Raw genomic sequence first — 26,919 nt, forward strand, 5'->3', positions numbered from 1 at the left:
GATGACGATATGCGACGAACGCTAAAAGAGTGACGTGGAATTTGCGACTAGTTCTGCGAATCGGCCCAGGATCAGGTCCGGGTTTTGGTGCAAGGCGCGAGGCCGGCATCGGTTCAGTTCATGTACAGTGCGACAGAGAGGCAGGTCATTATTGTCTTACACTGTTTTAATGGGGTGTGTTTTGGGTTCGGGAGAACTGGCCAGACCGACAATAGGAATTGGGCTTCATTGATAGACAGTTTTTAGGCCACGGTCAAAATATTCAGGGCTTGTCTAGATGGCATCCTGGCTGGGCCATGGCGTTGGATTTGAATACTTGGTCTATCATGGCAGGGGAGGGCAGGTATGGCGGCAGGACATTGTAAGGCACGATTGGTGTCATACCACCACTACTGTGTACATGATGACGATGATGAGATTGATATGCATGATTTGAGCGCATGGAAAGAAAGCCGTTGGCCAACGGATGAATCATTCATTAGTACATACCTACTATGTATTAGTACTAACGCACATGTGAATTACTGTTTGGTGAAATAAGGAATAATACTAGTACTATTTGGAGATATGACATTCCCTTCAATGTCTTTCTGTATAAGATTCTCTCAGTTCTCTGGCATGCCATGCAACACATTGAACTTAGCGGTATCTTGTATCTTGTACGGATATACGCATAGAGAGGATCTTGAACTTGGGCTGATTGTCTTACCCGTTCTGTCATTTGTTTCCCTTTTCCTATTTTCCCATCGTCCGTCGCCCATCGTCCATCGCCTGCCCTGGTCTTGTCGGCGTGGTGTGGTGGTGGCCCAATATTGACGTCTAAGACCATTTTGACAGGTGTTGTTGACAGGTGTTGACATCATCGATTGCATCAGATGGAGAACCAAGAACCATCCCCGCATCGGGCGCATCCACGACCCTGCAGGCCAAGAACTGGCTATACTCGTACTGGACTGTTGCCCAATGACTCGATTATTTTGAATCGATCGATCGATCCAGGCCGTGTCTGATCTTGGTCTGTACAGACGCTCTGTCACTAGTACCGTCGCCCTCTGTACCGTCGCCCTCTGTACCAGCCAGTACGAGTACGGGTAGTAATACTACTGTCAGACTTAGTTGGCTGTGAGTATTTCGCACCCATGGGTGCTTTAAGCATTTCGCACCCACGCCAAACTACTACTATATAATTTCGCTCACAGACTAACCCCTATACAACCACCCCTACAATCTAACCACCTCTACAACCACCTCTACAACCACCCCTACAACCACCTCTACAACCACCTCTACAACCACCCCTACAACCACCTCTACAACCACCTCTACAACCACCTCTACAACCACCTCTACAACCACCTCTACAACCACCTCTATAACTAAGCCTATAACTCCGCCTATATATACTATATAATATACTAGTAATAGGTAGGTATGTAGTCTTACATATAACTACTAAAAATCTCCTTATAATTCTAGGTACTATATACTGTATTTTTTTATACCACGCTATAGACTTATAGTTGTTTTTACTAAAAGTAGAGCAGCCTAATAGCGAGTATTAAAACCTAATAGTGATTCTAAATAGGCCGATTTTTTTGATTTTTTCAGATTTTAAAATAATAAAGATTTAGTATACTATAGATATAGGTACTAGGTAGATTTAAGAATTAATTAAGTTATAAATCTAATATAGTATATACTTAATATTACTTTAATCTAAGGTCTAATATAGGTAGGTAGATTTAATCTAGGTTTAATTCTAGGTTTAATCCGAGACTACTAGGTAATCTAGGTTCAATTCGGGTTTGATCCGGGTTCGATCCGGGTTTGATCCGGGTTTGATACGAGTTTGATCCTTGATATAGGTTTAATACGAGTTTGATCCTTGATACGGATTTGATGCTTAATACAAGGTTGGTCCTTGATACGAGTTTGATACAGGTTTGATACCGGGTTGATTCTTAATACGGGTTTGATACGGGTCTGATACGGGTCTGATACGGGTTTGATCCTTGATATAGGTTTGATACAGGTTTGGTTCTGGCTTGATTAGGGGTTGATCAATGTTTAGTCTGATTTTAGATCTAACCGTATATAGTACTTACTAGTTATAGATTAGTATATAGTATACACCTAAGGTAAGATTCAATTCTTACTATACGTCTAGTATAGGTAACCTGTTACTACGCCTAAAGCTTCAACTAATATATAGAAACAGGACAACTGGTCGAGAGAAGGACAACTAGTTGAGAATACGCCTAATAGAGCTGTGTATTTTGGTTAAAGCTTTAGGCGTGCCTAGTAGGTACCTAGAACTACCTATCTATCTTAGTTAAGACCTTAGGTGCCCCTACTACGAGGCCCCCCTAACACTAATAATACTACTAACGTGGTTTATAAGCGAGTTGGCCACCTAAGCGAGTTGGCCACTTCCCACATAGTTGCCGACCCTCTCACTTTACAACAAGATTTCTCCACGACAAATAATGGAAACCTCTTCTAATGAGACTAGGGTATTGTTGGCCATTGAAGCTATCAATCAGAATCCAAAATTCAGTGCTCGACAGGCGGCAACGATCTATAAAGTCAACCGCGCAACCCTCCAGAACAGGATGAAGGGCCGACGCGCTCGACAAGATACCCGTGCCAACTCAACGAATTTGACGGAACTAGAAGAGGAGACTGTTATCCAGCATATTTTGGACCTTGATGCCCGAGGATTCTCCCCCCGGATCGCTGACGTGGGAGATATGGCTAATGTCCTCCTGGCAGAGCGCGGTATACGACGCGTCGGGAAGCTCTAGGCGACCAACTTTATTAAGCGACAACCACAGCTCCGGACGCGTTTTAATCGCGCCTACGACTACCAAAGAGCCCTCTGCGAAGATCCCGACAAGATAAACGCGTGGTTCGCGCTTGTGCGAAACATGAGGGCCAAATATGCGATCCAGGATGCGGATTTGTACAACTTCGACGAAACCGGCTTCATGATGGGTATAATCACCCCATCCCTGGTTGTTTCACGCGCCGAAAGACATGGCAGGGTAAAGGCAGTCCAGCCTGGTAATCGGGAATGGGCTACGGTGATCTAGGGAGTGAATGCGGAAGGTTGGTGTATCCCACCATTCATCGTGCTAAAGGGGGCCTACCACCTCTCTAACTGGTATACCGAGTGCGACCTTCCACACGACTGGGTCCTAAAACCTACCGAGAATGGATGGACCGACAACGAGACAGGTATAGATTAGATACGGCATTTCGATAAATATACTGCCCACCGTTCAACGGGCGTATATCGAATGTTAGTGATCGATGGCCATAAGAGTCACCGATCGGCCGAGTTTAACCAATTCTGCAAGGAAAAGAACATTATCACGATATCTATGCCGGCGCACTCATCACACCTACTTCAGCCACTTAATGTCGGATGTTTCAGTCCACTGAAGCGGGCGTACGGACGCCAGGTTGAGGTGCTCATGAAATCACACGTTAACCACGTGACCAAGCTTGAGTTCCTCATCGCCTTTAAGTCGGCCTTCTATACTGTCTTCACGGAAAACAATATTAAAGCTGGATTTAGAGGGGCCGGTTTAGTGCCTCCAGACCCGGATGTGGTCTTGTCAAAGCTGGACGTGAAGCTACGGACACCGACGCCGACCAGACCTCCTTCGGCCACCTCCGAGCTTTAGGTCTCTCAGACACCACACAACCCGATAGAGGCCGGCTCGCAATCTACTTTAATTAAAGGCCGGATTGCCAGTCATCAGAACAGCTCCCCGACACAAATTTACAATGCTGTCGACCAGTTTACGAAGGGGGCAAAGGCGATGATGCATGAGGTAGCCCTACTGAGGTCTGAGGTCAGGATACTTCGAGAGGCCAACCTAACACTAAGCAGGCGCCGGAGGGCCAAAAAGACGCATGTACGGCAAGGAGGATCTCTTACCGTCGGCGATGGGAAGGACCTACTGGACCAGAAGGACTTGGATGCGCAACTGCAGCAAAATACGCGTGAAAATAGTGGTCGTCGACGGAGGACCGAGCCCGGCGTACGGCACTGTGGCACTTATGGCAAGACCGGACACAACGCGCGGACTTGCGAAGAAGATATAGAAATAGCTGTAGAATCTAGTTCCGTGTAGTATTAATTGATTCTATTTGTTGTAGTAGTGTAATTGAGCTTAATGGTCGTGAAGGTAGTAGGAAGTGGCCAACTCGCTTAGGTGGCCAACTCGCTTATAAACCACGTTACATAGTATGAATATATACATAGGTACTACTACTAAGATATAGACTGCTCGGCTCTAGTATCTATGACCAAGCTCTTCATATCCTCTGCGAGAGTTTCAAACATAATATCCATGCTCCTCCTTAATTGCTCCTGATCAATAGCCAGGACTTTGAAATCTCGCATGACCAAGTGTCCATCAATGATAGAGTGCTGGACGGCCGAACCATTACAGCCGTAGACCAGATGACTTTCAAGCATGGTCTTGCGCCTCTGCGGGTCTTTCAGCAGAGGAATGAACATCAGATCTTTGGTCAGGTCGACCACGATCACGTCGGCCTTTTTTCCCGGCTGGAGGACGCCGGCGTCGAAACCCAGGGCCTTTGCGCCGTTTCGAGTGGCCATGCGCAGAATGTCGTGCGGCTTGGCCAACGAGGCGTCCTGGTGCAAGGCTCGTTGGATGAGCGAACCGAACTTCATGAGCTCAAACATGTCGGGACTGTTCTCACACTCAAAGGCGTCGATGCCCATGCCGACATTGACGCCCGCGGCTCTCAAATCCTGGAGGCGCAGCACGCCATTGCCCAGTTTGGCGTTGGAGCCGGGGTCGTACGAGACCGAGGTGCCCGTCTTTGCCAGCAAGGCTATGTCGTTGTCGGTCAAATGAACGCAGTGGGCGGCGACCACGTCCGGGCCCAGACAGCCCGTCTCGTAGGCGATTTGCACGGGGGTCTTGCCATACCTGGCCAGGGTCTCGTCGACTTCCTCGCGGGACTCGGCCAGATGGATGTGCAGGCCGGTGTCCAACCGTTTCTTCATGGCCCCGACCTGAGCCATCAACCCGACGTCGGAGGTGCAGATCCATTCATGGCCCATCCACACTTTGATGCGTCCGCCGTCTCGGCCGTGGTGGCGATTGTACGAGATTTCGTTGTCTTCGATCAAGTCGAGCTTGTATTGGGGAAGCGCGACCTCGTTGCTGATCACCGCGCGAATCCCAATCCGGCTCGCAGCTTCCGCCAAAGAGTCGGAGAAGCGGTACATATCGTTGACACAGGTCGTTCCGCTTCTCATCGCTGTATGGTACGAGTACAACGCGGCCGTCAACGTCCTCTCCTGGTTCAATGCCCGAACCGCCGGGTACCATACTTGGTCGAGGTATTCTCCTAGCGGAAGTTCATCTCCGAACCCCTGCAGGCCCCTGGTTAGTCTAACAGGTCATTTTGCACGTGGTATAAACTCTGCAGCTTGAAACTGTCCAGTCAAAACGAGCGAGTTGGGTGTATTTGGAGTGTCTGTCACCTTTGCCACGGATGTATGGAAATGGAGGTCGACGAGACCTGGCATGACCAGCTTGTCGGTGCCGTCCAACACGAGGATGGAAGCATCGGACAGCAATTCGGCGTCGGGGTGACCTTTGTAGATCTTGGAGATACAATCTCCTTGGATCTCAATGGTTCCTGGATAGTAGAAGGTGTCTTCATCGTCCAAGGTCAAGATGGATGTGTTGTATATAATGATTCGAGACATGGTGGAGATTAGGTACTGATGTGAAGGAATTTTGATCCTTGAACTCTGGAGCCTTTCGAGATAGTCAAATATTTACCGTAACATGACGCTTCTCCGAGAATGCCAAACTTATATTAAACCGGTCGAGTCCCGACTGGGTAAATCGTAGGGTTGGTTCGTGGTTTCTCTTGATGTGCAACGTGCTTCTGTCGTAGTTCAACGTTACTATGGGTTATGTACTTAGTAAGATACCTAGTACTGTGTCCTATTGACCGTCAGCCGTCGGCCACAACTAGGATGCTGTGGTTGGAGTGCTGCATTATCTTCCCTCTTCTGCTCTAGTCTTATCTTTTCGCCCCACATTGACCGGCCGGCATCTTGTTCGCAGTACCGTCTGTATCTCTTCCCGCCGGGCTGTCTGTGTCTACTAGTATCTCTATCAGGAGCTCCATCAACTTGCGGTACTAGAACCATTCATTATTAGTAGATTATAGCGGCGCTGTTCCAATATACCATCCTGGCACGCCATATGAATATAAGAGCAACCGTGTTGGCGGCGTGGTGGGCGTAGTTCTCGAACCCTCGGGGATATTTAGCAAGGTTGTCCACGTGCTCCTTGCATTCAGTGGCCTGGGAAACGTCGCCGGCACTGTTAGACATACACTCACTTGCAGCCTCATTGCCAGACCTTGCTATACCTTAGGTAGTACCTGACGCGCATTCGAATCTCGAGCTCGGTCATCTACACCATCCTAGGTGGTCACTGCCATTATCAGCCCAATTCCCATCAAGGCGACGTCCTGGTTTTTCACCTCACTGAACAACTTCACGGGCATGATGGGGACTGCCAGTGTCCTGTTTCATTGGTCGCCGTCATTGCACTGCTGTATGTGCCCTTGTAGGCTGGTGGAGATCAAGATTCGAGGTCGTATATAGAAGGTTCAATACCCATAGTTCAACTGGTCATGAGATGGGCAAAGCAAACATAGGGAGTACATAATATCTGGGGTCGCAGATCTGTCTGGCATTGTAGCATCGTCAGTTCCAGATTCGCTTTCGAATCTAGACCCACTGGCAGTCCAGAGTTGACAAGCCGGCCATTGTAATGGTCCGTCCTCTGTGGGTAGTTATATTGGGCCAAGCTCGGCCCACTGTTAAGTATCAAGGCTCCTGAAGCCTTATCTCTCCATGCCTCAACTGTATGTTGGATCTGTATCAGTCATTGTTGTAGACCAACCGCGCATATGCTCGACATGTCCTCACAGGAGTATCTGCACGAGAGATTCCCGCCCCCAGTCAAGACTAGGAGAGCTACAGTAGCTTGCACAAGGTATGCAATGCTGTTGGCCCGACTGTTTCGCCATTCCCAACCTAAAATTTCTAGCTGATGCGAGCCTCCTTTCACTAGATGCCGCCGACATCGTAGTAAATGCAAGCATGATGGTGCCAGCCCTCCATGCGCTGGGTGTCGAGATGCTGGTCCCGCGGTGGCCGAGACATGGTTCGTTCACCTCACCGCTGTGCCTATTCGGAATCGACGACACTGAAGTTGAGATCAAAACAATATAGTCGATTCATCAGTCGCCCTGGAAAGCCAATCGTCAGACAGGTATGTACTTTACAATAAACTCTTGCGTCTCGCGAGTAACAAATTGACCATTGAATGATTTGATTCATCTCAGCCACGACCACGACCGGCGACCACTGGCAGTTCGCCCCCATGCCAAAGCGCTGGTCGCTTGCCGCCGGAAGCTCGCCGAACACCGACAAGGTGAGCTCCTCCCCTGACTAGAGATCTAGGCCAACCAAGGGCTTTCGCTTATACTGACGGTCATCGTCAGCTTGACTCCTTCGGCATCTCCCAACAGCCAGGAAGTCGTAGCCCCGGGCACAGGCACGGGATGCCTCCCTCCCCACGAAGAAATCATCGAAGCCTGCCAGAAATTCACCAATTGCTATTTCCAGGTGGGTTTCTTGCCCAAGCTGCTGTTTATGGAGCGGCTGGAAAAAGATGCCACCTGCATCAACCAATTTCTGTTATTGTGCATCCTGGGCGTGTCGGCCAGATTCACCCCCAGCCTTCTCCGGCGGTACGGGGGGCCGGCCAAGGCTACCAGGTTCTTCGTCGCACAGGCTGAGAAGATGGTTCCGACCGAGATATACAAGCCTACGCTCGACACGCTGCAGGGATTTATTCTGCTAGGATCTGCAGAGTGGGCCTGTGAGGACCGCGATAGAAGTCTGGTGAGTCGAGTCAAGTCGAGCTCGTCCTCGCCCCGCGCCCCATTCATCCTACAGTGGCACTCTGCGTCGTCTAGGAAGTGTGTGCTGAACCTGGTTCCTTGGTCTAGATCCACCTCGGCGTCGCTTCTACCATGGCGGGGATGCTTCGGCTCCATCGCGAAGAAACGTATCGACTTCCAGACGATGCAAAGCCTGAGGATGTCATCAATGCCGAAATGGCTCGACGAACCCTCTGGGTGATGGGCAGTAAGTACAGTAACTGAACTATGAACCCCCTCACTCATGTATATATATACATAACGTGAGTGGCTGCATTGATTGTCTCTCGACACTGACATGGGTAAAGTGCAAAGCAACTTGTTCTCCGGCAACAAATCTCCCGTCCCATTTTCTCTCCAGGACATGACGGCCCTGTTGCCGTGCGAAGAGAACGAGTTTGCCTTTGGTCTGACTCCGGCCGCCCGCGCCGCCCTTCCCGGCTCGCAGGCGGCCATTGATCATCCGGAACTGGTCAACTGCCCGACCCGATCTCTTTTTGCCAGCTTGATCCAGGCACATAGTCTCTGGGGCCGGGTCGCGCGACGGGCCTGCCTCGACGAACCCAAACTCAAGTGCGGTACCATCAGCCTCTGGGACGGCACGAGCGAATATTCTCAGCTCCTGACCGCGCTCAACCAGTGGGAGGCCAATCTTCCCGCGGGACACAAATGGTCTGAGTGGTACCTGCGAATGTATCAAAGGGAAAACCTGGATCTGGCATACGTGTCGATCTTCATGGCCCTGCGCCTCAGCAACATTGTCCTCCGGCGTACCCATCTCGAGAGCATCAAGGCCGCCATGCTCAGTGCCGACGGGACCGGGCCACCTATTTTCTGGGAGAACGTGTCACAGGAACTCTTCACTAATGTCCTCTCACTCTGGGCCGTGATCAAGGCATATCTCTCCAATCGACCGGCCGCTCAAGGGTTTCCCCCCTTGTTGGCCTTCAGCGTCTACCTGTGCGGCTCGTCGGCCACGCATCTGTGGAAGTGTCCTCCGCTGTGTCCCCGACTGGCTCTCGAAGCCGAAAGCGTCGTCCACTGGTCTCTGAGAATCCTGGTCGAGCTCGAGGTGGCCTGGCCCATGGCTACCCGCTGGCACCAAGCACTGCAAAGGACGGCAGCGGGACTGGCCCCTCTTGATATTCCTGGAGAGGTGGCATTACCAAAGGCTCCCAGGAGCGGGTTTCCCGCAGTTGTGGTTAGTTGTTCCCTTTGTCCCCTGCCCTGCTTACTGCCTCTCCCCAACAACTTGGGTGATTCCATTGCTAATGCCGGGTTTGAAAGTTTGACAAACAGAATTGGGAATTTGGGTTGACTTCGAACATCGATGGCTCCGCCTTGGCCCCTGCTGCAGGGTCTGGGTCGGTGGTGAGCAAAACGACACATGCTCATGCTCATGCTCCCGTTCCAATGTCAACAGGAGGAGAAGAGGAGGCCTTGCCTACGATATTTCATCAGTCTCAGTCTCGAGCCCATCGTGACAACAACAACAACAACAACAGCAGCAGCAATCCGTCCGATCTATCTGGAGGTGGAGGCACGTTTTCTCTGATGCAGCCAGACTATGGTGCTCCTGCTCCCTTTGAGGATTTCCAGGCAGAGCTTGCTTCATACTTCCAAGGCGACGTTCAGCGGGGGATCCCGGTGGATTGGAACATTTACAAGAATTGACTCATAATATCAGTCACGTCCAGTCACGTCTAGTCACGTCCAATTGGCTTCCTCCTGCCGCAGGCAAATTTATGCATTGCATTGAACCAAGTACACGGCCGTAGAGTGGCATTGTATCGAACCGCCCTCAAGGCTTCGACCGTGTTTGTTTTGGACAGAGTATGAGTGCGTACTGTACGTAGTACATACTGACATAGGCTATTCCGGCGGTGTCGGTAACAATGTCAGTTCAGTTCACGTGGTACTGGTATGGGAATACCTCCTGACTCCAACTCGAGACCCGGTATCTGACAGATCAGATCAATCAGGATTCAGCCGAGCAAAAGTGGTCAAGATTCAAGACTGTGTCGGACCTCAGGAAGTCTTAGGATCAGAGAAGCCAGGACTCAGGGTGGGCCAGGCCTATCAGAAATTCGAATTTTTCTTTTGGTACAGTTAAGTGCGAGGTGGGCATCCGGCATCCGGCGGGTTTTGGAGTTTGTTCGAACGGTTGGGGATCCAGCCCAGCTCCACATCCACATCCACCACACGGGAAGGTTCGAGGGGATCTGTAGGACCCATTCTTGCTACTCCGGACGACAAACCTTCACGCCCAAAGTCCCCAGCTTGAAGACAACGATGATATGATATCAGCCTGTTGCTCTTGAGCTCGACGTTCCCGGCGTTAAGTGTCACACTACTATGTACTACTGAACGGCAACCAACCCCTAAGGCAAAGGGAATGATGCCTGCATTGTCGAGGCTATCAAATCAGTTTCTTATTCTTATCTCTTGATCAGCAACGGCGCTGTGCTTGAGGGCCACTGCCACTGCCACTGCCACTGCCGTTGCCGTTCATGGACTTCTGTCCTAGGATCGACCGAATCTATATAGACTATCTCTCGGTGGTCTGAGCACAGTCAGCTCTTCCTTATCAATTTCCATCCCCCTTCCCCGGGCAAGTCCAGGATCATCTGAAGTGGTTTCCCAACAAGAGCTCGACAGATCCTAGAGACATCAGATATAAGTTAACGGTGGACCCTCCTGCTTGTGTGGGAGAGGGAGAGAGTTGCGGCAGCACTTTCTTATAAGCGATTCCACACACACCACACACATATATCAGCACCATCTCGAACCCTCACCCTCATCCTCACGACGGCGTCGGACCTACTGCACTGCATCGAATAACCACCACCACCGGCCGCAGCCCCCCAGATTCCAGATTCCAGAATGGACGACACTAGGCAGCATGTGCGCGTCCGTGACGGTGATGGCGACGCTGATGGCGGCGATATTGAAAAGGGCTTGAGCCTCGAAGAGAAAACGAAAACGGCCCAAGTGACCACGCTACCATCTTCGCTCTGTGCCAGTCAGGGCAAGGAGCAAGGACAACTGGACCAAGGGTTGCCGTCGTCCTCGTCCTTCTTCCAACGCCTTGCTTCACATGGCGTCGAAACCCGGGGGATCCATCCCGTGGCCCTCAAAGACCGAAATGACAGGCGACCTATCAACATATTTTCCTTCTGGTGGACCGCCAGTCTCAGTTTACTCCCGTAAGTCCGGTCCTGTCCCGTTGTTACCACTACGGTCTACCGTATACAAATGATTGGCTGTCCTTGTGGCTGTTGTGGCTGTTGTGGTTGTTGCTATTGCGCATTTGGTTCTTCTGTGTCTCTTTTGCTGCACCTAGGTCGTTTGGCGGTGTGTCTGATCCATGCTGAGAAGATGTGTCTTTATTTTCTAGTATCACCACCGGTCTCGTCGGCACCTATTTCGACGGCCTCAGTCTAGAAGCGACGTGTCTGACCATTCTGTTCTTCTCGCTGGCCGGAGCGTTGCCCCCGGCGTGTTTGGGCCTGTTGGGACCGCAGACGGGGCTCCGGCAGATGGTGCAGGCGCGGTACAGTTTCGGGCTGTACTTTGTCGGAGTGGTGGCGCTGCTCAACCTCGCCACCACCACGGGCTGGACCATCGTGAGTGCCATCGTGGCCGGCCAGACCCTGTCGGCCGTCAGCGGCGGCGGGCTGAGCTGGGCGGTGGGCATTGTCATCATCTCGCTCATCGGCCTGACCATCTCGTTCATGGGCTACCGGGTCGTGCATGCCTACGAGCGCTTCGCCTGGATCCCTGCCCTCATCGCCATCGTCATCACCGTCGGCTGCGGCGGCCACCTGCTGAAGATGCAGGCTCCGACTGACCCGGCCAAGGCATCGACCGTCCTGACCTACGGCTGCGTCGTCACTGGCTTTCTCATGTCGTGGGCCACCATGGTGTCGGATTTCTGTGTCTACATTCACCCCAGCACTTCCAAGTGAGTCCTTACCCCTATTGAGGATATACCCCTACCTTTACCCTACCCTTTCCCGTACCACTACCTCTGCCATTATCCTACCCTTGCCCCTAGGGATACATCGTTCCCATTTTGCCTCCTCGAGAATATATAGTTCCTACCATTACCCCTACCCCTACCTCTACCCTACTCCTAGGGATACATGGTTCCCAACTCCCCTCCTCAAGAATATATAGTTCATGCTCAGGACATATTTCTCTGGAACTCTATCTAATGGCATGGCCACCCAGAATTCGCATCTTTTCATACACCTACTTCGGCCTCCTGATCCCCACGGTGCCCCTGATGTGCCTGGGCGCCGCAATCGGGGGCGCCATCCCCAGCATCCCGGCATGGGAGACGGCGTACGGCGACGGGGCGATCGGCGGCGTGGCGTTAGCGATGCTCCATTCCACCGGCGGCTTCGGCAAATTCGTCACCGTGGTGCTCGCCTTCTCGGTGCTCGGCAACATGGCCGGGTCGATGTACTCGATATCAGTGCAGTTCCAGATCCTGCTAGGCCCGGTGTCGGCACGGGTCCCTCGCTTCGTGTATTCGATCGTCATCACCGCCGTGGTCATAGCTGTTTCCATCCCCATCAGCCACGAGTTCGAGGAATCGCTCGAGAGCTTCCTCGGCGTCATCTGCTACTGGGTCGCCATCTTCGTCGCCATCGTCTCCACCGAGCATCTCTACTTCCGTCGCGGAGACGCCAGCTCCTACGACCACGCCATCTGGAATGTTGGTCACAAGCTGCCTCCGGGTCTGGCTGCCATGGCAGCTAGTATCCTGCCGTTCGGCCTCATCATCCCCTGCATGGACGAGTCGTGGTACACCGGTCCGATCGCCAAGACCACGGGCGACATTGGCTTCGAGGTCGGCTTGGTCCTCGGGGTTTTGTTCTATCTCCCTTTTCGGACCTTGGAGCGTCGCATCACTGGAAGATGAGATTTGTATCACTCTGTAGGGAGATGAGGAGCGTTGTATCACTGGAAGCGGGAAGTGCTTTATCACTAGAGATGAGAGAGCGTTAAGTGTTATATCACTGGAGATGAGAAATACGAGACCAGAATAGGCTAGAATAGAACATATATAGTGTCCATATATCTCTTCAGAGGGAGAGGAGAAAGAGAAGGAGAGAGAGTCATCAGATCAGAGATCATCGTCATCGTCCTCGGTGGAAGGAAATGCTTGCGTGCATGTGCATGCCAGTCAGTACGTTCGTATATTTCAATAGGTTGATGTTTCTGTTTTTGTACATCTAAATCTGAATCTGATATCGTAAGTGTGTAATCTAGGGTGTATAGTATATAGTACAAGGTATTAGTATATAGTATATAATTTTTCCCTATCCTTCTTCAAAACTTCAATACGTCATGTCATCTCAGTAACTACTATGTACCTATATACCACAGTACTATAGATAGTATATTACGTGAAACTCGGAGCGTCTACCCTTTGCCTTTGATCCTATACGAACAAGAAGGCATTTTGATCGATCCTATACGTCTCAGAGTGATCTCGAGTGCCCTACCCTGCCCTGCCCTGCCCTGCCCTGCCCTGGGTGTGGTGCACACATTAACTTATAGTACTTTAAATCGCCTTGGCCTTTAGGTTTCAGTTTCGGGTTCAGGTTCAGGGCCAGGTTCAGGGCCAGGTTCAGTTACCCTCGCTCGCCCTTAACATCAGGTCAGATCAGCTAGATTCAGAAATCCAATTCCACTGTCTCATCCACTGCTCCATCCACTCGGGTCCCACCGGCTCGATGTCCCGCAACGTCCGACTCACGGCCGCGGTGGCCTTGGTCTCGAGCATGGGGAGCTGCAGCCCCGCTCGGCCCTGTCGGTCGGCTTGGGTGTAAAAGTCGAGAATCTTGATGGCCGGATTTTGGGCCAAGTCTGAGTTCGTTTCGCTGGCGCGTAGTGCCGCGAGCCACGTGTCCCAGGACACCACGCGGACCGAGGGCCCCAGCAACGAGGTCAGGGTCGGCACTAGGGTAGACCAGGGTCGTGACGAGGGGTTCACTGTGTGGAAGACTTGGAAGGGAGGGGGTGGTGGTGCTTTTGATGGCGGCTGTGGTTGTGCTGGGTGATGACTCTGACTCTGGTCTGGCGTGTCAAGTCCCGCAAGTTCGACTATGATTTGTGATAGACGATTCACCGGCAGCCAGTCCACGCGGTCCAGGGCAGACAAGGTCGAAGGAAGGATTTTGAGATGGCGAGAACTGGCGAGTATCTATACCGAAAAGAATAGTATTAGTATTAGTATTACTGTATTGAGCAAGCAAGCAGCAACAAGAAGGCAACGAGCAACAAGAAAGTAATAAGCAACAAGAAGGTAAGAAAGTAAGTAACCAGCTAGCTAGCCAGCCAGCCATTGATCGGTTGCTAGAGACAACAACAGACAGAGACAACAGACAGAGACAACAGACAGAGACAACAGACAGAGACAACAGCCAGAGACAACAGACAGAGACAACAGCCAGAGACAAATGCCTAGACTTACCAACGGTAACCATTCCTGTTTATTCCACATGCCCAACTCGGTGTCGACAGGCCCGGCAATCTGACCGACACGACAGACGGTACATTTGACGCCGCTGATGCTGCTTGCCTTGGACAAGATCAACTCCGACACCAGCTTGGACCGTCCGTATCCTCCTTCGGCCAATGTGAGGTCTGTGATGAGAGTCTCGGGGACGGGGACCGAAACATTGGTGTTGGTGCTGGTGTTGGGATTAGTGTTGGTATTGATGTTGGTGTTGGTAATGATATTGTTTCCTTGGTTGTTGACCACTCCAATCGATGAGACGAAGAAAATGCCGGCCTTGCGATGATGGGCGCTATGCAGGGCAAAATCCACCAGGTGGCGCACCCCTCGGATATGGGGTTCGAACGACGACAGACTCAGATTGAAGTCGACCTGCCATTGATTGTCTGCTCATGGCCAGCCCAGCCGTCAGCCATCATTCACCACTTACTATAAATAGGACATAGTGGTCATAGGACCGCGGACAGGGGAGGGGGACTTGTAAGGTCTGGTATGTAACGGGGAGGGAGGGGGACAGGGATAGGGACAGGAACTGGAACGGGAAGGAATAGGAATAGGAATAGAACGCTTTCTTGTCTCTTTGACACCTCATGAGGGCATTCAAGATCAAGGTCGAGGACAAGGTCAAGGTCAAGGTCAAGCAGTCTCTGGACCTGGACTTGAATTCAACTTACGGATAATATGAGTCGTTTCGCGCAGCAGTTCATCGTACACGCTGGCATCTAGGCCGAATTGGGGCTTGGAGAGATCGGCCTGGATGAAGCGCACGCGTTCACGTTCATGTGCACGTCCAGACAAGTTGCAGTTGTCATTGCAGTCCAAGTCCTCCTTGAACTTGTCCTGCAACCCTCGGGCCTTGTTGCTCTGGGCCTGCCGGGCCTCTGCATCGGCGCTTCGGTTGAGACAAAATACTCGGGAGACGTGGCTTTGGCGCAGTAACGTGTCGAGGAGGTACGAACCCAGCGACCCTGTGCTACCGGTGAGGATGACAGATGCTGTTGGTGGTGGTGTTGCTTTTGCGTGATTGGCACTGGCACTGGCACTGGCACCGGCACTGGCACTCGCACTGTCATGCACCGATACGGATATTCCCTGGGGTGTTGGCGGCGGAGGACCTCTTTCTCTTTCCGGAAGGGTCGAGGTATATTTACCCAGCAGAGACTGCATCAGCATCAGCTCGGCGGTTTCCGATTCCGATGCCTCATCGACATGGGCGCCCGCAGATTCATCTTGGCTGTTGTCGCGATACTCAGCCTCAGCCCCAGGGTGAGCCAGTCGGTAGAGCGCGTCGGACAGCTTCTGCACGGTCGGGTTTTTGTAGATCAGACTGGGCGTGATGGTGATGGACTTGGACTGGGAGGTTGACTTGGGGGTTGAAGTTGACTCGAAGGTTGACTTGGAGGTTGACTTGGACTTTACATCCGCCTCGACCCCTCCCTCCCCCTCCACGGGTAGGGGTGCCTGGAACGTGGCTCGTAGGCCTCTGAGGATTTTGAAGACAGACAAAGAATCCAGACCGGCGGCGAACATGTCATCCGTCGACCCCAAAGTAGTCACCCCAAGCACTCGGCTGAGCAGGTCATGAAGTCCCTGCTGGATGGAATCCCGACTACTCAGGTCGATGGGCGACACAACATCCGTATCCGACAACTCCCCCTCCCGCTCCCGCTGGGCGTAGAAGTCATTGATTTCCGCCTCGTAGAGCTTGACCGTCATGGCGCGCAGCACGGTTTCTTTGCCGGCCAGAATGAATGGCTTCTCCTCGGCCGCAAACATGATATAGTCCTTGTGCAGCTGGGCGTGTGCTGGGGCTTGCTGGTTGGCGACGGCGATGTTGAGCCAGATGCTGTCCTTCAGAGATTGAATTTCATCGTCCGTGCCAGGCAGCGGGTGGATCAGTTGGATCAGTGCCGTGGTTTGGAATCGACCTTGTCCGACCTGTGACAGTTGTGGTCAGCCCAGTTTAGCTTAGCAATGCCTAACCTAGCCATGTCATGCCCTTATTGAGTGCAGTATGATATTAATGATAGGAAGACCTCTTGTAAATGCAGCAGTGGTACTATCAAGCAAAACGGCGCCGGAGCTGGCGGGTCAGGGTTCAGGTTCAGGATGCATGTGTACGTACCACAAGACATGCTTTGACTGCAGGGTGATTGTTAATGCACGCCTCCATGTCGAGCGGGTTGAGTTTCTCTCCGTTCGACAGCACAATCACATCGTCGGCACGGCCCTTGTACAGATAGCGGCCTGGTTTGGTGGGATGCTCGGCGTAGAGATCTTTGATGGCAATCTCCGTCTCGTCCGGGAAGGTCTGGAAGAAGGCTTGGAACAGATGGAGCTTCGGATTACGGGTCTGAAACTGCTCCCAGAGACCGTCGAATCGTGGCCGGTAAGTATAGCCTCCGGCCGGGTGGAAATGGATATAGTTCCAGTCTTCCCGCTCGGCCTGCACGATGGGGAAGAGAGAGCCTTCGGTGACGCCGACGGTGTTGAACACACGAGTCACCGCGTTGATGCGGTTGCCGCATTCCTGGCTTAGAGGACCTGGGCTTTGGGTCAGACTCAGAGGACTTAGTGGAAGGGGAAGGCCAGTATCGTCCGGGAGAAGGGAGAAAGATTAGTACTCACCGCCGCCGAAGCAGGTGAACTGCGTCTTGGCCATTCTCTCCAGGGACGCGGGGTCTTTGGAGATCTCCTCCAACGTCGAGGGCGCCAGCAATGACCCGTCCACGTTGCCGTGGTCCAGCATGGCATTCACGAGATCGAGATTGACCGGCACCATGGCCGGACCTAGAACGACGCTGAGCTCGTAGAAGAAAGGGAGGACAAAGCACCACACCATTCCAGCCGACTGCAGCAAATAGAAATAAGAAATATCAGTCACGTTGCCACAAAAGACGTCTGTCCTCGCCTGGCAATACCATAGGTGCACAAAGACGTCTGTCCTGGCTACATAAGTAGTAGGCGGGGGAGGGGGCAAGAAAGTGCAAACTCAACTCACATGAAAGTTGGGAAAGGTGGAATAAGCTCGATGAGGCGTGGTGAAATACTGGGCCTGGCTCAACCGGCCTTCGATGGGAGGCAGGAGGTGGTGTGCGTCGACGGTGGCCGGGCTTCCGTTGGGAACAATGATGGGTTTGGGCAGGCCAGTCGATCCAGACGTGTGCAGCACCACAAACGGATCTTGACGCGCCTCGTCAAAGGTCTTGAGATATGGATAGGGCGGAACATCCTTCTCCTCTGCCTCGGCGAGCAGCTCGAGCAGCTCCGGCAGCGCCATGACCTTCATCGGCCGTCGCTCGAGCAGCTGGTCGACATGGCCGACTCGCTGGGCGGGGAGCACCCAGAGATCACAGCCACAACGATCAATGACGGCCAGGTGGCCATCGATACTGTTTCGAGGCGAGAGAAACAACATCTGGGATGAGTTAGTTCTCTTGGTCACCACTGGCACTGGGGATTCAAGTCTTGATTTGCCGGCAGGGGATGGCCAGACAGAATCTTGAATGAGACGGCCAGAAGGAATCCTGAACGAGTTGAAATCACCGGCACCTACCTTGAATCCGACCTTGACCGCCGCCAGCATTAATAGGCCGTATTGGAGATCATCTAGGGTAGTCTTTGGTCAGAAAGGCACCAGAGCAAGACTGGTCGACAGATGGGTGAGAGTGCTATTCGTTGTAAGGGAGAAGGGAGTACAAAGCCTAGGGATTAAGGAGTACATAGTATAGGTAGAAGTACATGGCATAGGTAGAGGAGTAAGGAGTACATAGCATAGGTAGAACAGTATGTAGTACTTACTTGGCCCAATGTACCCAATGGTCGGAAAGGACTTTGGCTCAGGCTTCCCAAAGCACCTTTCGATCCACCACGCTGTCCGATTGACTCCAATGGCGAATCTCCGGTTCGTAATGTCGTGGAAACCCGCAGCAGGATCATCCGTGACAGGAAACGAGTATGCCACACGGTCGGGTCTCTTTCGTGCAGCATCTTCCACCACGGTGGGGAGCAAGCGTCTGCCGTAGTCTTCTTGTACCGTCCCGGACTTGACTGGCTCAGCATAACTGCCCATGATGTGGATGTTCTTCCTCCTAGGAACTTGAAGGGTCAGGATCAAGATCGATCGACCCTGCACGCGAGATCGCTTCCCCTGCGACTGCGACGAAGGTGCAATCAATTCCAGTGATGAAAATATTGGATTGGAATGGGACAGCGCCGTGAGCAGATATCTGAGGGTTGATTTTTGATTTTCCACGATATGAATGCAGAAGCTCGAGTCGTTTGTGGGGCTTATAACATGTTCATACAGGACAGAATTCTCCGAGTCAGACTCACCAGGCTCCTTTGACGTCGACTGATCCAGTACAGTATGTCGTCCTCTCCCCTATCTGATATCAGCAAGGCGGCACTGTACGGTACAGAGTACGGTATGTGAGAACATGCCAGTTGGAGTACAAGTGGTGCTGGACGATCTCCTCACCGTCCGACAGTACGTCTACCCGTCGGGAACGTGGCGGGTACAGCAATCACAGTATGTACCTATCAAAGCCGTACGTTGTGATAGCTGTAGTGCCCACTAGGTACCCAGATCCCGGCGGTCAGACACAGGTGGAGTCTGGGTTATGGACGCTGATAGCCCCTAAACCACTCGGCCTAAGCCCTTAATAAATACAGTACTCCGTATCCGTACAATGCCGCCAACCACTCCGCACCGGCCTTATCGAGAGTTCCAGCCGGTCCGGGACATGTCGGGTGTCGGGAGTCTCAGAAGCTTCCTTAGCCTGACATTGGAATCTGTTGATTGTCGACAGCTAAGCTCACTGTAGCCCCAGGGATCCGCGGGACTCAACTGATTTCAATCAGCCACTCCGGCTATGTACGGATAGTTTACAGTACCCCGTCGACTATACCTATCCGTTTCTATCATTCCATATACGGGTACGGATCCTGTACATACAGTACCACTGTTGCCAGGCGCATAATGTAGTCTGTACTCGGTAGTCTGATACTACGTATGTAGTACGTCAACGTCACCGCCACCGCCACCGCCACCGTCACCGCGATCCTTAGGTACATTACATATTGAAAGGTCGACTTTGACGGTATACAGTATCCGTACATACTATGTAGTATTTTCTCAACCCTTCTCAACATTTCTGTGTCGAGATTTGTGACTGTCAAAGGTTGAAAGGTTCCATGTTCTCTCTCAGAGAAAGATGGGGGGAGCGCAGGCTATATAGTGTATAGTATGCCTAATCCAGCCTTCTGGTCAAAAGGACAAGGCTGGAAATGCCTCAGTTTGACAGTGACAAGCCCTAGGTTTCCCTACTCAACACAGCGCGGTAACGGACTTTCCCACTCTCCAGCGCTGCCAACGCCGTCGTCAGGCCCTCGACGTTCATGGGGAATTCCACAATCCATGGTTTAATACTATGGCGTGCAGCGAACCTCAAGGCCTGCACATGGTTCTCTCGTGTGGCCTCGGTGCTTCCGCTGTGCGGCCATATGATGTATCAGTATCAGTAAGGGAGTGATGCGGATGCTATGATAAGTGCCATGAGAGAAAACCGGTTTGAAAGAGGTAGAGGTGCACTGTGGATGGGTGGGTGACTCACATGATCCGATGGCCGCCCAGCAACAGAAGCATATACCTGAACAAGACGGATGAGCAATAGGTCCCAGAACATATGGTACTAACTAGTACATGTATGCAATCTCTCGAGACTTGGGACTTACGGGATAACAAGAGGCTTCGTCTGAATGACGAGCGGGACAATGGTGGCGCGGCGTGCCAGCAAGGGCATGATTCTAGAAACTCGAGAGGTTTTCATTAGCCAAATCCAAATCCAATGCCGAAGCCACAGTAGCATGCATGCGGTATCGACGGTGGCAGAGACTCGTAAAACGTAGGATGACAACGGTGGCAGAGACTTGGAAGACGAAGGATGACAACGGTGGCAGAGACTTGGAAGACGAAGGATGACACCACATGGGACGATGAGAAGGAGCACGTACATGTCAAAATCGGGTAGGGTGCCACCGCAGAGGAGCATGACATTGACATTCACATTGACGCCCCCAGGCAGGTCTCGGGCTGCACCTGCACCTGCACCTTTGTCTGCGGGTGGCAGAAGGCAGAACTCGGTGGCACCCAGAGCCATGGCGTCCGGTCTCTTGGCCTCAGTGCCGGAAAAGACGACGACGTCGCATCCCATGGCGCGCGCGTACATGACAGCCAAGTGGCCCAGGCCGCCCAGGCCAACTACGCCGACCCGATCTGAAGGTTGGGTATCGGCCACACGGAGGGCTTCGTAGACGGTGATCTAGAGAAGAGAAGAGAATATCAGTCCTCCTCGCGCCAGCCCGTCACTCACATGTCGGGGTCGGGTTGGGTTTGGAAGAACAAACAGGGTACAGAGCCAGTCCACAGGAATCAGGACTCAGGACTCAGGTTTGACTTGACTTACCCCGGCACAGTTCAGCGGGCCAGCATGTTTGGATTCAATGGCGTCGGGGATGGGAAACACAAAGTCCTGATGCTTAACCACGTAGTCGCCGAATGCGCCTTGCTCCCGCTCCCCGTATTTCTGGCCCCGAGACTCTGGACAGCACTGTCGATAGCCGGTGAGGCATTCGCGACATCGACCGCAAGACTGGGGTGATGGAGTGAATTAGTTGGGCTGGACGTAGACGGTATACTATATACTGCATGCTGTATGCTGTATACTGTATGTTGTATTGTATTGTGTTGTGTACACCTATACATACCGAAAACTGCCATCTATACGATCGCAAAGGTGAAGAATAGTCAGACTCAGACTCAGACTCAGACTCAGACTCAGACTCAGACTCAATGCCGCCGTCCGTCTTCAAGAACACGACATAACACGACACGACACAACAACGACATTGGACTCACTCACCCCCAACCAACTCTCTGACCAACCGCCACCGCCGTCACCTCGCTGCCGACCTTGTCGACGATGCCGACGCCTTCGTGGCCCAGTCCACAGCCGGCCGTGCGATCATGCACATCCGTGCCACAGAGTCCCGAGTGAGTGACTCGGATCACGACCTCGACGGCGCGGATTTCCCGTTCCGCGCTTTTCTGGTGGATGGTGCCATCCGGTGCGCCAGCGAGGTAGGTGAGTTTCTGTTTCGGTCGAGCCATGGTAGGGAAGGGGAAAGAGAGGCAGACTCAAACACAAGGACAATGCAATGTGAAGGACTTGAGAGAGAAAAAGAAAACAGGAAAGGGTCAGTAAACTACTATAGAGAAGAGTATGTAGTAAGTACATAGTAGTACTGTGAGGTTAGTGAACGATGTAGATGTAGGTACAGAACCTTGGGCACAGAATTAATTACATGTCTTAGAGTACAGTGTAGTCAGGAACTGTAGAAATCCCGCCGGTTAAAGGTTAGGCTGAGACCTCCAAGCCTCTAAGCCCATAGGAGTCAAAGATTAGGGGTTAGGTTTAAGCTCAAGCCTAAAGTCCAGGCGCAATGTCGCACTCCGCACTTACCACCACAGGCGAGCAGATGCCGATAAGACGGACGTGGATATAGATAGACCGAGCCAGACCTGGGCCTGAGATAACAGAATCCTGTACTCCGTATAGCACCTTATCCTACCCCTGTAAGTGTCCGTGTCCGTATCTGTATCCGTATCCCTACCCCCCGAGTCATCACAGTATGGGAGGATGGAAATGAGGATCCTTCCAAGGTAGTTGATATACTGCCTTTACCTGCCTAAAAGGGGTGGTCTTAAGGTTGCAACATCATATCCTGCTCTGTATTGTGTGTCGAAGATCTGACATAGATGGAGTATGGATATTGTCCCTTCCTCTATCTACCTTACTAGGTATCCTACCACTACCAACTACCAACTACCAATCCCATGGTCCAGCGCAGCATCGTATCGCATTGTTGGCTCGAAGGCGTTGGCGTTGCGACCATTGCACAACACTCTTGTATACTGTAGATACGCAGACTACCTACGCCTGACGAACCATGACCCCGACAAAATATACGGTGCCCACTGAAAAGGCCGGCAGAAGTCTTTTTTCCTCTTCATCTTGCAGATAGTTTTCTGCAAGATGATGGCCAAGTTAATGAACAGTTCCTTGTTGTTGTAGTTGTTATCGTCTTCGTTGTTGTGGTCGTTGTGACTGTTGTTGTCTGACTTGGACCCTGCCACGGCTTTCGCCTCGCTCAGGAGCATGTCATAGATGCGTCCGCTGAAGTCCATGCCCTGCTCGACTTTCACTTTCCACAGCGTCCCGATGACGGAGGAGGCGCCCGCACATAGCAGCGACGTGATGATGCCCAATGGCTCGTCCCCCGGCGTACAAGATTCCGACGCCGAGCCGCAGGCGATGAGCATCACATTGGAAGCCTGGACTTTCGACCGGAAGATGTCTCTCACGGTGAAATGATGTTGATGTTGTTGTTGATTTTGCCCCGCCCTCTCCTGGCTGGTGATTTCCAGCGTCGAAAGAGCTGCAAGTGTAAGTGCATCGACTTCTTCTTGGTGCGGAGGATGAGCTTCTGCATCAGCTTCTGCACCAGCTTCTGCAGCAAGGACCAGTGCTTGGTCCAGAACGTTGTCAAACTGGTCGCGACAATGGCCGAAGAAGTACATCATGTCGAACTCGAACGCATTGCGTAAGACCTGTGGCGTCACATGGTGGCCAAGACTCACTGTTGACTCGGGGAACTTGGATCCAATCTCTCGCGTGTTGCTGTATATTTCGGCCTGGTGGGCTTTCCAGGAGTCATCGACTGGGTTGCTGCCGGCTGTCTCTTCAAAGACGGTCACAAAGCTATGCGAAAGGGATGGTGGTGGTGGTGATGGTGGTGTTTCAACAGTTGGGTTTTCTCCCCCCAACTCGCCACTACCACTGGTCCTCCTACCAGCACCACTACTGATAGTGGCAGAAGTAGGATTCGAATTCAAGTTGCAATGGCCGCCGCGCTGCAATTCTCTAGACACGCAATGACTGAGTGTGGTCATGCTACTGGTGTAAACGATGGGATTGCGCTCGATGATGGACTTCCGCGACGTCGCATCCAAGGTGGCAGCATGGATTGGGATGCCGTGCAAGAATTCTGTCGGACAGAAGACGAGGATATCTCCTTCGTCGCTCAGGCTCAACAACGGCTCGATCAAGGCCGACAGCTCCTGGAGAGGCGTCATGTCAGGGCTGTCGAGGGGATGTGATTGTGACTGTGTCATGTCAGGGCTGTCGAAGGGGTCTGATTGTGACTGTGACTCTGACTGTGACTGTGATTGTCCCAAATCATGCCTGAGATATTTCTCCTTCCAGTTTCGTGCCGCCTCGATGGTGAATCCGGTCGCTATCGCATGGATCGTATCCTCCGTCACGACCAGCAGGCCGTAGATCTCCTCGAATTTGAACCAGTCGACGAAGATCAACCTGTTCTTCTTGGTCACCGTCTCTGGTGTCACTGTGGCTGTGGTACTGCTTTCTTGGTAACGTTTCCCTTGCTGGGCTGCCGGTGGTTGTTGTTGTAGTTGCGATGATGATGGTGGTGGTGGTGGTGCTGGTAGTGCTACTTGTTGGAGACCTCGGAGACTCTGGATCCCCACCGGACAACCTTCACGGAGGTCCAGCATCCTGCCCAGTGGCGGGTGCTCACGCATCTTGGAGCGATGCATTGCCAGCTCCTTGGCCAGGTAGAACTGGTGGTCGGGCGGAGCGGACTCGATTTCGCTCTGCTTTCGTCTCTCTTCTTCCACTAGACGTGATAGAGCCGGATCGGCCTCGATCTCGGCCGTCAGGGCGCCCGGAAGGTTGATGCCCAGGGCCAGGAGATCCGATACGCCGCGAGCCTTGGCCTTTTGCACCCAGGTCCAGAGGGGGGCGTTGTCGTCGACCGTGGCAAATACCCGCACCGCCATGTCGTACAGGTCCTGGCTATCCTTTTGCCTGCGAAGGTCTTGCTTGGCCAAGATGGACCGTTCGTTCTTCAATGCTGATAAGTCATTCCTCTGCACGTTGGTCAGATCTTCCATTTTCTCCAGGTACTGCTCAACCATTTGCAGCGGTGTTGGTGTTGGTACGTGGCTGCGACGACGACGAGGAGGAGGAACGTCAATGTTGATTCGGTGCTGAAACCCTTTGAACCAAAGCCTCAACAAGTTCATGGTCTGCAATCTGACCGTGGTTACGTGGTGCACCTTCGTGGCCAATCCTACGGCCTCCACGTACAGTTGGACAGCCTCGTGGAAATATGTCGAGTCGGGCGAAGCTCCCTGGTGAAGCCACACCGTCTGGAGACAGTTCGCCATCTGGGCTTTGGCCAGCGATGCGCTGATCCATTTGTCGATGTCGAGGTAGAGTTGCAGGGCCTCGTGCTCCAGCTGGCTGGACTCGAGGAGAAACCTGACCTGTCCAGGCTTGGACTCGGTGGGTTGGTTGGCCTCGATAATCTTCAGGGTTGCCTGAACTTGGAGAGCAACGGCGGTGAGATCTTTTCCATCGCGGATGGACAACATGGCAGAGCAGTCGTTGACGAATTGCAAGCACATGTTGACCAGGACCGTGATCTGGTTTAGGCTGCGGAAGCTGTATTGCGCCATATACGTTCGGGCGACGTTGGCGACTCTTCGAACCTCGATGGCTCGATCATCGAGACCTTTGGTAGTCGACACGATGCGTCTTGTGGTATTTAGCTCCTGTTCTAGCTCTCGTCGCTCTCTTTCCGGTTCAGGCAGTGAGGTCTTGGCTTGGAGACGCTGGAAAAACGGCTCGAGATCGAACAGGATCATGAAGCTTCGGGGCAGCAAATGCCGCTGCTGGGAAAGCCACAGGTTTGCCCTCTTCGCATCGCCAATCTTGGTGTAGGCATCGTACAGGAGCATGACGAGGTCCGCCAGCATGATAGGCGCATCCATGTCCTTCATATCGTCATACAATTCTTCCAGCGCCTGTAGGCTCTGGGCAATATTTGCATAAGTGTGACACCATCGGCGGACGATGATCATTCTCTGACTGACCCAGTCAAGGTCGTTGCGGCAGATCCCGCGAACCTTTAGCAGCTCGACGTTCAGGGACGTGCTCAGCGAATCGTCCGGGGTTTCGAGGTTGATTTGATGAAGAGCTTGGAGGGCCTGGCGCACGCCGTGCCAGTTGGCAAGGTTTTCCAATTCCGACTTGATCCTGAAAAGGCTCTCGATCCGCTGCTGGCGCTCTCCGGGCTCCCCACCTTTCCGCAGTCGTTTGATCTGAATGTAGAGAGGTCCATATGCGTGACCGGCACGCACATAGAGGTGCTCAGCAAGTTCCAAATACATGCTGGCATCTTCGGCCTTATCCTGGGCTTCCAAGGCCTCTGCATATTCCAGGAAGATGTCGGCTCGAAGAACATCACTGTCGAGATCGGATTGGATGAGGGTGTCGAGCAGGGTCAGATGGGAGCCCTCGAATGACTCGGGCAAGGCTCCATAACACACTGCAAGCTTGAACGCCACCTTGTGCTGTCCGCCTTCTTGCAAGTGATGGAAAATTTCTCGGAAGCGTTCAGGGGTCAACACTGGCGGTGGATCATCTTTCATGAAACCGACCAGCCCGACCACTCTGCAGAAGCCGTGGTATATGACAGCAAGATATGCCTGGGGATCGCGTCAGTCATCAGATCAGACCAATTGGTCTTGGTATCGGTGTCAAAGGAGGATAGACCGTTTGTTTGTCATAATCTTCCACCGCTCTGTCTCTCAGATGTTCGTTGAAGACGCCGATTGCCTTGGCCAGAGGGTCGGCCAAGCGAACGGTCGAGGATACTTCAACAGAAGCCCATAGTAGGTCAAATAGTGCCAGCTCGAGCGGCTTTTCTTGGCTTCGATCAATCTGACCAGTCCGCGAGTTAAGCCGGTCGACGACCACTCCAATCAGCCCTTGTTCTATGTTGAACCCGGACACCTCGAGAAGGAGATTGAGGGGAGAAATGGGTTGTTCGGCCTCGACCACCGCATAGAGCTCCGCCGCATCCCTGTAGAAGCCCAGATCTCCAAGTCTCCGTGCTTCTAGCAGGTTGGGGGAAGGCTGTGCCTGTGCCTGTGCCTGTGCCATTTTGGAGAGACTTGAAAGAAAGTATGGATGACATTCTGCACAAACAAAACATCGCATGTGCAGGTAGCAACGGCAATATAGGCCTTCAGCTCGGCCTCTCTACCTGTCTCAGACGTACCTGGTGGCTGAGCCCAGATGCCTCCTTCGAGTTGGTGTTGTGAAACGCCAAGTCTTCCCCCCTGCGTGAGCTGAATGTGATATCAGCTTATAAAGACCAATGGACGGCCCGCGCGGCGTGAAGCTCGTATCCCCTGTGTCATTGTCTCAGGCCTAGAC

At 52.5% G+C, this 26,919-nt stretch overlaps 6 protein-coding genes across 6 annotated transcripts; 2 read left to right on the forward strand and 4 right to left on the reverse strand.

Annotated features, from left to right (window-relative positions):
* Positions 1-4,282: 4,282 nt before the first annotated feature.
* On the reverse strand, positions 4,283-5,758 carry A1O3_03637 (uncharacterized protein; the record flags this gene model as incomplete). Its single annotated transcript, XM_007733773.1, has 2 exons — positions 4,283-5,419; positions 5,531-5,758. The coding sequence occupies 2 exons, from the start codon at positions 5,756-5,758 to the stop codon at positions 4,283-4,285; spliced, it is 1,365 nt and encodes a 454-aa protein (XP_007731963.1).
* Positions 5,759-7,457: 1,699 nt separating this feature from the next.
* A1O3_03638 (uncharacterized protein) lies at positions 7,458-9,693 on the forward strand (the record flags this gene model as incomplete). Its single annotated transcript, XM_007733774.1, has 5 exons — positions 7,458-7,508; positions 7,538-7,981; positions 8,089-8,227; positions 8,328-9,220; positions 9,307-9,693. The coding sequence occupies 5 exons, from the start codon at positions 7,458-7,460 to the stop codon at positions 9,691-9,693; spliced, it is 1,914 nt and encodes a 637-aa protein (XP_007731964.1).
* Positions 9,694-10,902: 1,209 nt separating this feature from the next.
* A1O3_03639 (uncharacterized protein) lies at positions 10,903-12,949 on the forward strand (the record flags this gene model as incomplete). The annotated part of the gene is made up of 3 exons (XM_007733775.1): positions 10,903-11,225; positions 11,417-11,983; positions 12,253-12,949. 3 exons carry the CDS (start codon positions 10,903-10,905, stop codon positions 12,947-12,949), a joined length of 1,587 nt encoding a protein of 528 aa, XP_007731965.1.
* A 747-nt stretch (positions 12,950-13,696) lies between these two features.
* A1O3_03640 (uncharacterized protein) lies at positions 13,697-18,623 on the reverse strand (the record flags this gene model as incomplete). Its single annotated transcript, XM_007733776.1, has 9 exons — positions 13,697-14,236; positions 14,507-14,937; positions 15,226-15,916; positions 16,001-16,489; positions 16,677-17,095; positions 17,180-17,402; positions 17,553-17,969; positions 18,108-18,160; positions 18,353-18,623. 9 exons carry the CDS (start codon positions 18,621-18,623, stop codon positions 13,697-13,699), a joined length of 3,534 nt encoding a protein of 1,177 aa, XP_007731966.1.
* Positions 18,624-19,866: 1,243 nt separating this feature from the next.
* A1O3_03641 (uncharacterized protein) lies at positions 19,867-21,722 on the reverse strand (the record flags this gene model as incomplete). The annotated part of the gene is made up of 7 exons (XM_007733777.1): positions 19,867-20,044; positions 20,167-20,202; positions 20,288-20,359; positions 20,567-20,874; positions 21,019-21,204; positions 21,258-21,270; positions 21,475-21,722. The coding sequence occupies 7 exons, from the start codon at positions 21,720-21,722 to the stop codon at positions 19,867-19,869; spliced, it is 1,041 nt and encodes a 346-aa protein (XP_007731967.1).
* An 819-nt stretch (positions 21,723-22,541) lies between these two features.
* A1O3_03642 (uncharacterized protein) lies at positions 22,542-26,643 on the reverse strand (the record flags this gene model as incomplete). Its single annotated transcript, XM_007733778.1, has 2 exons — positions 22,542-26,186; positions 26,254-26,643. 2 exons carry the CDS (start codon positions 26,641-26,643, stop codon positions 22,542-22,544), a joined length of 4,035 nt encoding a protein of 1,344 aa, XP_007731968.1.
* Between the last annotated feature and the right edge of the window lie 276 nt (positions 26,644-26,919).

This window comes from Capronia epimyces, assembly GCF_000585565.1.
Source record: "Capronia epimyces CBS 606.96 chromosome Unknown aczIQ-supercont1.3, whole genome shotgun sequence".
Taxonomy (NCBI): Eukaryota; Fungi; Ascomycota; class Eurotiomycetes; order Chaetothyriales; family Herpotrichiellaceae; genus Capronia; species Capronia epimyces.